At 37.4% G+C, this 13,681-nt stretch overlaps 1 protein-coding gene across 3 annotated transcripts in view; it reads left to right on the top strand.

Annotated features, from left to right (window-relative positions):
- The window catches only part of AFDN (afadin, adherens junction formation factor), a 134,676-nt gene that overhangs the window by 32,237 nt on the left and 88,758 nt on the right, over positions 1 to 13,681 (top strand). For all 3 annotated transcript variants that reach the window (XM_082307955.1, XM_082307954.1, XM_082307953.1), the window contains exons 2-6: positions 6,213 to 6,408; positions 8,051 to 8,166; positions 9,693 to 9,856; positions 11,205 to 11,365; positions 12,391 to 12,548. In XM_082307955.1, the coding sequence (XP_082164081.1) occupies positions 6,213 to 6,408; positions 8,051 to 8,166; positions 9,693 to 9,856; positions 11,205 to 11,365; positions 12,391 to 12,548 (795 nt within the window). The remainder of the gene's footprint in view (positions 1 to 6,212; positions 6,409 to 8,050; positions 8,167 to 9,692; positions 9,857 to 11,204; positions 11,366 to 12,390; positions 12,549 to 13,681) is intronic.

The raw sequence follows: 13,681 nt of genomic DNA, 5'->3' as shown, positions 1-13,681 counted from the left end.
ATTAAATACCTTGATCTTCCATAACTGTTAACACTTTTCGTGTGTGTGTATGTAACCAGCCTCTATAATCAGAGACTGAAGCTTGAGACACTCTTCTCTGCCTCTCTTACTTATTTGCACTTCTGTATAACATAACTTCAAATGAGTGATTATCTCGATTATTACTGATTACTGCTTTAAAGCAGAAATACCTACTTGACAGTAAGTAACTGGGAGCTAGAGTTAAAGATCAGACAAACCATTTTGAGAAACAGGAATCACTTTGCTGAAGCTTTATGGAAAACTTTGACTGATTTGAAAACTTGTAGGTCACGTTCTCAGTTTTAAATGTGACTTAAGTGATCTGTGAGACTCTGTTATGTACTAAAGTCTGTTTGCTTCCTGCTTTTGTAGTGCTGTTTTTCAGTTGATGATGGTCTGAGGTCATTGAGGAGGATGTCAGAGGAGGGCAATAGCACTGAGAACGCAGATGTTTTCTAAGAATGTTTCATCAAAGCTTTTCACAAGATTTTGTAGAGTTTTGAAGTCTTTTGCTATTGTGAAAGTTGTTGTTTCAAGTGTGCCGTTCTGATGCTTTACTGTGTTTTTATTTTCTTTTTCTGAAGACACACTTTTGGAACATTTAACCTGTTGGTTTTCAAGCAGTTACTGCCTGTCATTGACTTAATCCAAAAAGTCATAATTAAGTAGTTGAAGCACATTTATAATTTCTTTTTTATGCCTCATGAAGAGGTGATACAACTTACTTTTGTTTGTAAAACCAACAAGCAATGGTTAACTGGCAATTTTTTATTATGTAAGTTGGAACCTTCTTTTGAGTAGGATATACTTTTGCAAACTACTGTAAGTTCTTCTGATAGTGATAAAAAAAGCATAATTAGGCTTTGTATTTAAAGAAAATGTTTTTTATGATTTGAAAGGCTTAAAAAGAGCTGATCTTTGCTAGGTGCTTTAAAAAATATATTTTGCAGTCTAGATGATCAGAAGTAAAATTTTGTAAAAATTGACTGTACTTGTATAGCCGAAGACTGTTCTGTATCCTCACATTCCTTCCTAAGGAGCCATGGACTTGCACCACAGATACATAAAATATCTAAAATGGGATTAGATGAGAGAGCTAACATTGCTTATGAGGCATACAAATTCCCGAGAGGAACTTAAAAGAGCTTTCATACACTTATGTAATTAGTCACTTTTGAAATCCAGAAAACATTTTTGGTAATTTATAAATGGCAGTTCTCATCTCTAGAGAAAGATGGTTTTGAGAGACTTGTAAATGTTTGGGGGAGATTTCTGCACTTGGAAGTGTATGTTAGGCAGTAACAGATATTTGCCATATCTTTTTGATTTAGGGCAAGTGATTTTTATTCCTTAGCCTCTTCTCTTGACACAAGTCCATGTTATAAACAGCAGTGAACCTACCTGGCAGACTTGACAAAGAAATTCAGAAGTGAGTAAGTTTGAGGATGAAGTGTACCTCTCAAAAATAAACGCTTTAATGCAGAGTTAGAGTGGAGAGTGGAAATATAAGCGATACCTATTTTGCTGTCTTGAGGTGGGTGGTGGCATCAGTCTCTGTGTATGTTTTGTAATTGATCTGCTAAGCACACGGCCAGAAAGTTAAATATGTCTTGAACTGGAGATAACACGCGCGCACACACACACACGTATGATGTATAAAAATGATGAAGATGGGGGGTGGGTGGGTGTTGTTTTTTGGTTTTATTTTTTTCCCTTTTTGTTGTCTCCTACTTTCCTAATTTTTTTGCAATGTGAAACCAATGACTTCCATATCACCAAATACTTTTTTTTAAAATCTGTAATACTCTAGCAATGCCCAAAGGAACAGTTTGGAACTTGTTGCAAAAGAAATACTAAACTAACTAGAGCTTTACACTGGGAAGCAGTAGAGCATTGTGATGCAGTTGTGCAGTCTTTTTTTTTTTTTTTTTTTTTTTTTTATGGAAAACTTTGGAAAATTGAGGTGAGGGGGCATGGACTGTGGGGACACAGCATGAGAAGCCACCATAGAAGATGATGGCGGGAAATGGACAGCCAGTGGTCGATGCATTCTGTTGTTTTCACATCCAGATTGTCAAAGCAATGAAACAAAACTTAAGTGACAGTTCTTCAGAGGAACACATTACTTTCTTTTCTAAAAGGAAAACTCACTTTATACTAACGTCATATCTTGAGTATTCACAATGCATTTTTGTCACCTCTCTGCTTTGTTAGTGTCTGGAAGTAGAAACAAGTTTTAGCAATAAAACTTCAACTGATAATAATAATAATAATAATAATAATAATAAACAACCCCTGGTAGTTTAGGGAGATTCTTGAACTGTTTTCTAGATCTTCTCTGAATGGATCTGTGTTGTGCTCCTTTGCTCTTGAATCTCTGCCAGTACTGCTGTGTTGTTGTACAGAATTAATAAAATCTATAGGATTAAAAGCATGGCTAGTGGTTTTCTCGGTAAAATAATCTCCTCTCCTTAAAAAGGGGGGAAAAAAAAAATCAACTGGAACCTTATCGTCCGTAGGATCTCACACAATAATTAACTCCTGAAAAAAGAGATTTATAGTGTGCTCATTATCTCTCTTAATTCTTGCCTTGTGTAAAGGCAAATAAACCTTGTATAAAGGGAAATAAATGTTATAAATGGGATATGATTATGCTTCATGACATTCCTGCAGAAAGCTCATGTGTCATCGTCTTTTGCAACCGCCAAACAAGTGGGTCAAAACCTTAAGTTGGTTATAAAAATAGTCATGGATGTTTTGTGAAGCATCATGGTTAAGGAGTATTTACAGAAGAGACAACCATTTAAATTGGCCCAAAAGAGTGTGTGGGATGTGGCTCACAATGTTACCTGTGAGAAGGCTCTTTGCACTAGAGATCGTAACGTGCTGAGATTCATTTTTCTTGCAGGAACTGCAGAATTTTGCAACTCTATTGGAAATACAGCATAGCTACACTAGGGAAGCTTGTTAAAGCTAAAAGAGGAAACTAGTAGCAAAGTACTTACCACCTGCCGAGAATTAAAGATGCCATGCTGGAGGTACAGACCAAAAACATGCCAGCTATCGAGGGAAGTGTGAAAGGAAGCTGGCATGGCTGAACATCAGGCAAAGATAGTTATTAGAAAGCTGAAGTAGTATCCAAATGAGGAAAATTGTAAGGATATAGAATGTGGCAAGTAGAATATAAAAGCATAAGATAGAACAAAAGAATTTGAGGAATAAATTTTGAAAAGTCTTTAATAACTGTCTTTCAGCAGACCTACTACAAGCCCTAGGGCCACGAGATGATCACTTTATAAAAGAAACTTTCAGAAGATGAGGCGATAGCAGACAACCTTTGCTTTGCATCTATCTGTGTTCATTGTTGAAAATCTTGGAAAGGTTGCCCTGCCGAGAACCTTTTATGGGTAACTCATCAGAGGAACTCTCTCTCAGATCAGCGTTTGTTAAGAGTTTAGAGAACAAATGGACAACATAAAAGCAAGTTGCTAGAACCAGACAATGTTCATCCAATAGCTCTATGGAAAGTGAGGGGTAAAGTAATTTTACTGACTGGTACATAATGACTGCTTTAGCTAGACACCTTTAGGTTGTTGGATATAAATGCAGTGTGAGGCCAGCATTAAAAGGACCTTTACTCAGAATGTTGTCTGTGTGGATTAGAAACTACAGTAACATACAGAGTTCATGAACACGTGGTAATTATAATGCTCTATGGACCTTTCTGCCATCTATTGTGAAAAGAAGTTGTGCCTTAAACCTTTTGGAGCTCACTGAAGGAGTTAGCAAGAGTACGTGTAAGGAAGTTCCAATTTGCTATGGTAGGTAGGATTTCCAGAAGTCATTTGGTAGGCGCCTGCATGAGAGGGGTAAGTCCTCGTATGGATAATTAGTTAATAATTAGAGATAGATAATTAGAGACAAGAAATGAACTGGATAGGATGCTTTTCAGAGGTAAGGAGTAGCTGTTAGAAAAATATTCAGGGTAGAAGAATTGAGACCCACTTCTGAATAATTGCAGTTAAGTCCAGAGTGGATGAGGAGGCAGCAGTTCAGCTGAAGCGAGGCGTGTGGAACCTGTAACTCCTTGCAGGAAGGAACGCTAGTTTGGGATTACAATAGAAAGTTCTGTAGGAATACCAGTTTAGGCTCAGAAAGATCAATTCTATAAATTGTTAGGATAACAACGGAAAATAAAACAAAATTGGCCATTGTCTAGGTCCATGGTGCATTTGCATTTGACTGCTGTATTGGCGCAGGCTTGGGAGTGCCCTGGGAAGAACAGTGCTTGCTTCTGTGTATATCTAGGTGGCTGAGATGTTTGTCTTGGTGTAGGTTATAACGCCTTTTTTTAGAGTGGCTTCAATAAATATCTCAGGTTCTTTGCTGTTCAAGGAAATGTTGTGATGTGTTTCATGTGATTAGATGTAGTACTGGAAAGAGCTGTGCTTAGCATGAAATCTACCACTCCACTCAACACCTGAGGGTATATCTATTTCAAAGCCTCTGGAAAGTGAAGACAAGAGCAATGGTTATTAAACTGTAGAGTAAACTTGGCAATGTCAACTAGGGCACTTGAATCTTCTTGATTCCCCCTGAGTGCAGGGCCCCATGAGTGCTGGGATTTATGCAAGGGGCAAGAGTCAGCCATGTGGAGACCGCTGGGGAACTAAAATTTGAGTTTGGAGTCGGTGTTCAGACCAGCAGTGATATTGCATGAGCAGCCAGTGTTTTCCTGCAGTTTGTTAGGCTGGAGTGGAGGATAGGACTCTGATGGCTAAGGAAGATATTTGAGGATGTGAATTTACAATAGTTTGAACAGACTGATGTTGCAGCTGTGGTATAGCCACCTGGTTAACAATTGCAGTCCCTTTCTTCCCTCCCTTTTGCCTTGTGTTGGCACCGGAGCTTTTCTTCCCTCCCAGAGTGTTTAGGGAGCTGTACCAAAGACTAACCTTTCATGGAATCATAGAATCGTCAAGGTCGGAAAAGACCCTTAAGATCATCGAGTCCAACTGTTAACCTAGCACTGCCAAGGCCACCACTAAACCATGTCCTCAAGCACCACGTCTACCCGTCTTTTCAATACCTCCAGGGATGGAGACTCAACCACTTCCCTGGGCAGCCTGTTCCAATGCCTGACTGCCCTTTCTGTGAAGAAGTTTTTCCTAATATCCAATGTAAACTTCCCCTGGCGCAGCTTGAGGCCGTTTCCTCTCGTCCTATCACTCATTACTAGGGAGAAGAGACTGACCCCCACCTGGCTACAACCTCCTATCAGGTAGTTGTAGAGAGCAAGAAGGTCTCCCCTCAGCCTCCTCTTCTCCAGGCTAAACAACCCCAGCTCCCTCAGCCGCTCCTCACGAGACTTGTGCTCCAGACCCTTCACCAACTTCGTTGCCCTTCTTTGGACACGCTCCAGCACCTCGATGTCCTTCTGGTAGTGAGGGGCCCAAAACTGAACGCAGTACTCGAGGTGCGGCCTCACCAGTGCCCAGTACAGGGGCACTGTCACCTCCCTGGTCCTGCTGGCCACACTATTCTTGATACAGGCCAGGATGCCATTGGCCCTCTTGGCTACCTGAGCACACTGCTCACACTTTCTGAAAATATGAAATAAAACAAACAAATTATTTAGCTTTCTGCACAGGCTGTTGCTGGGACAAACAGATGTTAACATGAGAGAGAGGAGTGCATGAAGCGGGGGAGAAGAGGAAAGAAAAGATGATGCTTAGGACTGCTGTGACAGAAAGCTGTTCTCTTTGAGACATGTTGCTGTTCCTTGAGCATATTTAGCCTGCAGTCTTACAGATGTAGGATACAGGGGCCTGCTCTGGGTAACAAAATATATTGAGATCAGTCTCAAAATGCATTTCTGGATTTAAAAAAAAAGTTCTTAGTAATTCTCCTTAGGTAAACCTGACAATGGCTGTAAATTTGAATACTTAAAGATTCAAGTTTTAAATATTTCCAGTAATATAGAGTACTTAATTTCTTTTTACAGGATATCCTTGTTTTTTCAAGTTTATGGTGTCCTAATTAGTAAATTCTACTGTCTTCAAAATTTTGAAAACCAGTGCGATATTTGAATGTTTTATATTTTCATCATATGTTTGTAACTAATAAATAAAAGAACTCTGAACCTTCTAACTGTTAGCCAGCACTCAGATTGTATTTTTATTTCTTTACAGGATCTGGAGTTTCATGGAGTAATGAGATTCTACTTTCAAGACAAAGCAGCTGGAAATTTTGCAACAAAATGTATCCGTGTCTCTAGTACTGCCACAACTCAAGATGTGATAGAAACTCTTGCAGAGAAGTTTCGACCAGACATGCGAATGTTATCGTCCCCTAAATACTCACTTTATGAGGTGCATGTCAGTGGAGGTTAGTATTTATTCACGAAGTCTTTCTTGCATCCACACCACCTTCCTATCCACCCTCAGCCAAAATATTTTTAGGTTTGCCCCCAGCTTCTGAAGCACGTAAAACTTGGGTTTTTTTGTTCCTAAGTACCTTGCTACTAATTGTTACGTGGTGGTGAAGTATTTCAAAATGTAAGTACGCACATCAGGCCTGCAGTTTATGTAAGTTTTGATTATGATCTCTTAAATTCTGTACTTGACATCCTGTTAATTTGTTGACATTTGTGAGAGAGTTGCTATTTTTAGGACTAGTAGGTAAAAACAAATTTTATAATGGGAGAATAAGAGTGTTAAATTGGAGCACTTAAGAGTACATCCTCAGTTCTTTGATGTTGTGGGCCTTTGATAGGTAGCCTTACAATGCTATGTTCCTTTACTGCTAAATTGGGGGAAGTTCAACATAGTCTTGTTGGAAGCCACTGTGTTTCTTAAATAGATCCTTTCATGTTAGCTGTGAAGAACTTGGATATCTAAATAGCCTTTTGATGCTGCTAGCATTTGTGTCTCCCTACCCCAGCAGAAAGCTTCCGGTTGGAAGGTGGTAGTGTGTGTGGTGGAGACAGGACTAGGAGAAACTAGGTTTTTGTCGTGCTTTTTCTTTTTTGTACTTCAGAAGTTTACACAAGTGGTTTAACTACCTTAAATTCTGCTTTTGAAAGACTGAAAATAATTTAACTTGAGAAAGAGAATGGAAATTTATTGGGATATGTGTCACTTTTCATGGTCTACGAATGATGACTTGATATGAATTATATGGGATTAGGGAAAAGTGCATGTGTCATCACTAATTTAAGCGATGAATAGTATGTGGGGTTTTTTCTGCTTTAGGTTTCTTTGAAAATCTGTTAGCACTTTACCTGTAGTCAAAATGAAATGGTTTCCTTTGCAGAGCAAGCTCCTGATGTTTGAGGCACCTCATTCAATAGGAGTGTTTCTCATGAAATAAAATGTAACTGCAAAGACATGATTGTCTTGCTGTGCATATGTATTGCCTCCCTCTTCTAGAAGGGAGATCAAATGGCATATCTTGTTTAATTTTTTTAACCACTCTCTCAGATTTTTTTCATATACTTAAAATAAATATAATACACTAAATACACTAAATGAAATTTTGTCACATATATATGCATAATAGATTTTTTTTTTTTTTTTTTAATTTCATAATCTAGTTTATTTTTTTGCAGTCTTTCCAGAATAGTAGTTCTTGGGCCACAATCAGACTGGTTAAATTTAAAATAAGGAAAATGAGTATTTGGAAGTCTCATGAAGTTATAAAGTTTGAAACATTATGACTGTAGCTGTTACTTCTCCTGAGTGATAATCTTGTGTTCTCAGACTTCAGTTTGGACAAAGGAGGTATGCAAGGCTACTTTATGTGGACCTTTAGGTTGTGTAGATAGAGGGAATACGCTTAGGCTGGTTGCTGGAAAGGGGATATATATTCCTACCTCCTCAGGCTTTCTGTCCCTATACTTAACAGGGAAACATCAACTGATGTGTACTGTTCAGCAAATCTTTTGGTTTTTTTAAGATGATAACTTGTTTCTAAGTATCTTTGCTCTTGAGGTGCCAAGTAACTGTTACTGCTTTTCATTTTTTTGAAGAAGAAAGAAGATTAGATGTAGATGAGAAGCCTCTTGTTGTACAGTTAAACTGGAATAAAGATGATCGAGAGGGAAGATTTGTTCTCAAGAATGAAAATGATACGCTTCCTCCAAAGGTGAGCCTTTAAGGACTATGCTTGTGCTAACAGCAGTTTTGAAATGTGTGGGACTTGTTTATATAGCAAAACATAATTTCTACTTTTCTAATTCCTGAAAACAACTGCTGCTGATCACCTTTGATATCTGGAGCAAGTCTTTTAAAAAAATGCATCTTTGCAACACAACATTCTTGTGATCTTTCAGATGGCTTGTGTTGCTTTGATCCATGAAGCTGTCTAGTACTAGAGCATGTAATACCCAGAGAACTTAGAGCTTGCTTTGTTCTAATATGATGAATTAAAAATTTCCTCAAATAATATATGATGCCAAACACCTAGGAAGTAACCTACCTCTTGCAGAGTCTTTAAAAGGGGATGCCAGAGGGAGTTAAATAAAAATTGTTACCTCCTGAGGTAGCATTCTGTTTCTTAACAAAACTGATGGGAGACTGTTTCCTTTTGGGGAGGGGTTTTTTGTTTTTTTCCTTCCAAATGCAAATGAGGGACGTGCAAACATCAGCCATACAAAAGCTTGCCTTTTTTTTTTTTTTTTTTTTTAATATTAGTCATTTAAACTTTAAATTAGATCAGACTTTGGCTCCTGAAGTCATATAATTATTTATTATATCTAACTTGGATGTTTATAGCTATGGAAAACATGCTGTTCAGTGTGGGTTATTTTTAGACAAGTTTTTTGTCTTGCATTGAGCACTAAATTTCTTTTGCTCTTGGAATTGGAGCTTGTTAATTTTAAAGATGCTTTGGGTATAGGTACATGAACTTTTCTTACACTACGCTTTTGACTACAGGATACATCCATGTTAGAGGTGGGGAGAGAAAATTAATGATGTCGTACACTACATCTACCAGACTTGCTATTCCTATTCATTGTATTAAGTAATCTTCAGTCTTCCTTCTCGGTGTTCTTCACTTCCTGATAGAAGCAAAAAACCCTGCATCTTCTTTTCCTCATCTTCTATTATTTTCTCTATAGAAGGCAAATGAGCCTAGGATTACAGGTATCTTGTGTATGCAAGGAGCAGGAATTGGAGAAGAGAACACTGGAAGGACAGCTCAGGAAAATACACCATAGAAGAAATGTCCTCTATAATGCTTTTCCTTCTGCGGTTTATTCTTATCTGATGCTCCAACAAAGTTGTCTTGAAAACAGATTAAATGCAGTGTTGTTTTGTGAAGTATTTTTACGGGGAGGCAGAAATTTGTTCTGCAGCCTTCAGTTAATCTTTGAGGCCAAGTAGCTAGTAGGCATTATTCAAGTAAAATTCTGCTGTTTCTTCACTTTCTTGAGTACAAGGTGCTTAATCAGTTCATACCTGCTTTGGAATATGAAACTATTTTTGCCTTCTATGTTATTCTGGAGAGTAGTAGTCCTATCTCTGTGTAATGGAGTATTGTTGCCTGGAGTATTGTTTTTGTGTTAGTGATACTATGTCTTAATCAGATTTATCTGGAAAGTTAAAACCAATACTAACTTTTCATTGGACTAAAAATGACAGAGGTTGTTTTAAACTCATTTATTTCAGAAGGCTCAGAGTAATGGCCCTGAAAAACAAGAAAAAGAGGGAGTAATTCAGAATTTCAAAAGAACTCTCTCAAAAAAAGAAAAAAAAGAAAAAAAGAGGCGTGAAAAAGAGGCATTGCGACAAGGATCAGATAAAGATGATAGACTTCTTCATGGGGATGATATGTAAGTGTGTTAAACTTTGATCATTTTTTTGATCATATAACCTACATCTTACTTTAAAGGATTCCCCCTCTCTACCAAATAAGCTGTTGTTTCTTTCAAAAGTAAATGGTTGACATGGGTGCAATATCATCATAAACCAAAATATGCCATGGCAATTTCTGTGGTTTGTATGTATGTTTTGCCTCAAGGTTTGTTTTTAAACCATGAAATAAGCTTTTTTCCACCTCTTTGACCTTGTACAGAAATTGACACATGCTTGGTGGCATGGACTTTCCCCACTATGTTTATTTTTGAGCATTTACTCTAGAGTGGCTTGATTCCTCTCCCTGTGTTTGATTGTTTTGTCTTTTGCCAGAAAAATTTGTATTTGTAGGTGCTTGCATTTGACTTACCACCTGACTATCAGTTTGTTTTTCTCTGAGATGTATTTTGGTAGCCAGTCTTCTAGGTTCTTCAACTCCTGCTCCCAAATCTGCTGTGCCTTATTCATTGAGACAGAGCAGGATGTACATTGGTCCTTGTGCAGAAAACTGGAGCACAGGAGTCAGGCATGAATAACTGTATGTAGAACTAGAAAGCTGAGAAGGGTCTACATTAAATTAAACGTTGTCTCTGTACCAGATTCTGTAGCTTTCATATATAATGCACCAGAAAAAAAATCACAAATGGTGGATTTTTAACATACCCAGAAAGAAAATGAATGATGGAAACTTATTAATTGATAACAGAATCTCAGAGATTAAAGAAATTAGTTGACTGGTTGACATATAAAACATATGATATATTGATATATAGGTTGATATATAATACATATCATGTTCTTTAGATGTCAGCATGATCTTTCCAGTATTCTGTGCTGTTACTTAGCTTGGTCTTAAGTTTTTTAAATTAAAATAGAATTGTATTTAAGTGCATTATCAAAAGAAAAAGCATGAGCTGCAAGCACATGCTAACTCTGCTTCCACCTGATTTGCAATATTGTAAATCAGAATGAAATTATATTGTAAATCAGAATGAAATTAGGCGTATAATGTAAAGCTTCTTTAATGCCTTTTTCTTTTCCCCCTAAGAGGTAGAGGGCCTTTTTTTTTTTTTTTTTTTGCCTTTGAAAACTAACCACCATCAATACTTAAATTGGTTGTTGTCTATTTCAGGTGAGCATGGGTACATGAACAGTGTTTAATCCTAGCAAAAATGAAGTTCATGTAGAAACCATCTTACAGTAACTTAATTGATCTCCTGTGTGTATGGATTTTACTTGCCTTTTATCCTTCGTGAAGTGATGAGTATATATATATTTTAAGCTATTAATGACAATTTTTTCTTTGTATTTAAACTAACTTGGCAGTGAGAATTCTCGCCTTGCAGCTGAGGTTTACAAAGATATGCCCGAGACCAGCTTCACTCGCACAATATCCAATCCTGAGGTGGTTATGAAACGGCGACGACAGCAAAAACTAGAGAAGAGAATGCAGGAATTTCGCAGTTCTGATGGCAGACCAGACTCAGGTACTTAAATTTCTTCTGGTTAAGTTGTAAACAGTAAGCTGTTTACTGAGAGAGTATTTTTAACACCAGCAACTCCTGTAAATTTGCTTTAACTTATGCTTTCTCCAACATTTTTTGTACTTTATGGCTAACTTATCTATGGTGTAACCGAATGAAGGATTTGTAGAAGAAAGATGCCACAGGAGTGTGTTCTGTGATGAGTGCGAGTCAAAGCTTTCAGTGACGGGCAAATTGATGGGAGAGAATATGCTCATTGATCTTGCTAACGCTGCTAAACTGGGAAAGAAGGAAGGACAAAATGAGACTTATTAAACTGACAAGCTGAGGAAGTCTTCTGAAATAAATGTCATTCATTTTACAAAGAACAAGCTGAATGACCTGAGTGTAAAAATGCAATCAGTAGCACAAATACAGGATGGCAAGGAGTAATTGTTCAGGTCTGCACAAAGGGTTCTGGTGTTCACACAAGATGTGAATATCAGTGATCAAGTATTTCACATTCTTAGGGGTGGGGATACAACAGTGGTTGTATGAACATCAGCATTAAATGAACGAATGAAGCAACGTTAGTTTAGTACTGATAAAACATCAAATGATGTATTCTGTCCGTGGAAGAGTAGTGAAGAAGGAGTTAAGAGGTGTAGAAAACATCACCTGAGGGAAATCTGAAATGGGCTTTTTAAAGAGCGGGGAGATTCTTGAAGGTCAGCACAAACTTGCTGTCAAGATGGGAAAGGTCAGTGCTTCATCCAGTCATTGTCACTAGTTCATTTTAACTTCAGGTAATATTAAAAATGGTGAAGCACTGGGGGAAAAACTTGCTTAGAGAAATTCGGAAAGCATCACTGGAGGTTTTTACCAATGGCAGAGACAAACTTATTTCGGGGATGTTATGTAACTTTTCATATATTAGTGGATTGACTAAATTATTTCTGAGGGGGTTTGTTCTTATATTCTGTTAGAAATGGCTGCATGTCTTTCTTTTTATTCTCTGGTAGCATTGTTAATTAAATTTTGTTTCCAAGGTGGGACACTGAGAATTTATGCAGACAGTTTGAAACCAAATATACCGTACAAGACAATCCTGCTGTCCACTACGGATACTGCAGACTTTGCAGTTATTGAAGCACTGGAAAAATACGGTCTAGAGAAGGAAAATCCCAAGGATTACTGTATTGCTCGTGTAAGTGAAGTTACTAAGTCATAATCTTCCCATGCTTCATGTTTGATTTTGTTCCTTGCAGTAGCTTTAAAACCAAATGGAAAGACTCTGGTAGTTCTGCGAGTAACTTTTTAAACTTAACAGCCTCAGGAATTCTGAAGTGATTTGTCAGATTTTTTTGTTTTTAAAATGTAAATCTTGCAATCTTACTAAGTTATTACTTGCTACATAGATAAACATTAATAATGAAAGTAATATATTTCTGTATTTGGTACTGTGGTTTTATACCACTAAGTATGCTTATGGTTCGCGGATATATAAACTAATAGTTAATCCTGTGGATACCTAAATTTGTGCTGTTTGTGCACAAAAGTGTTCCCCTGAACTAAGAGCGTCTGCTCAGAGGCAAAAGTACTGAGTCCAGACTCCATTACAAAAGGTATATGTTATATGCTGTTGCCTTATGCGTTTCAGTGGTAGCTTACCCTCATTACATGTCAGAAAAGATTAAACATTTAAGTGAAACCTACACTTCTTTTCAGAATTTGATTATTTTAGGAGTTCTAAATGAATTGTATAGAATTGCTGTTTAATCAAAAAGTCCCATGGGCCGTACCGATTAAAGGTTATGAACTTCTGTCCGTATCATCTTCTGAAGGAGAATAGTGAGACTTGAAAACATTTGATCCTTGTTTGAGTCCAATCTTTGATTACATTTCTGGCTGCTATTTGTCTAATAAACTTGGATTTATTGCTTCTTAAAATGATGAAAGAAAGGGAAAAATGTTTGTGTCTCATCATATTGTGCTCTCCTCCCCTGCCCCTTCTCCAGTGCTTAAAGTGCCACTGGAAAACAGTAAGGAAGCTTCTGTTAATTGCTATTGCCCATGCTGTCTAGCTGTTCTAAAGGATGTGGATGTATCTTGGTTTTAAAGTTGCTTTCCGATTTATTTTTTATGGTATCTTTTGAGTAACCTTAGTGTCTACTTTTGCTGTGCTTACAGCCTCTAGTTGTATTATTAGCTGGGAATTGGCATGTTGCTCCGATGTTGTTCTAGTTAGTAATAAGGAAACCATATGGTCGTACTGCTTTTGTAGATTCCTAACCGTGAACTAATCTTAGTTTTTATTGTTTCAACAGTTTTGTCTTAGGT

The sequence above is a fragment of the Platalea leucorodia genome (assembly GCF_965183815.1).
Source record: "Platalea leucorodia genome assembly, chromosome: 3".
Taxonomy (NCBI): Eukaryota; Metazoa; Chordata; class Aves; order Pelecaniformes; family Threskiornithidae; genus Platalea; species Platalea leucorodia.
This window is presented reverse-complemented; position numbering and strand designations above follow the sequence as displayed.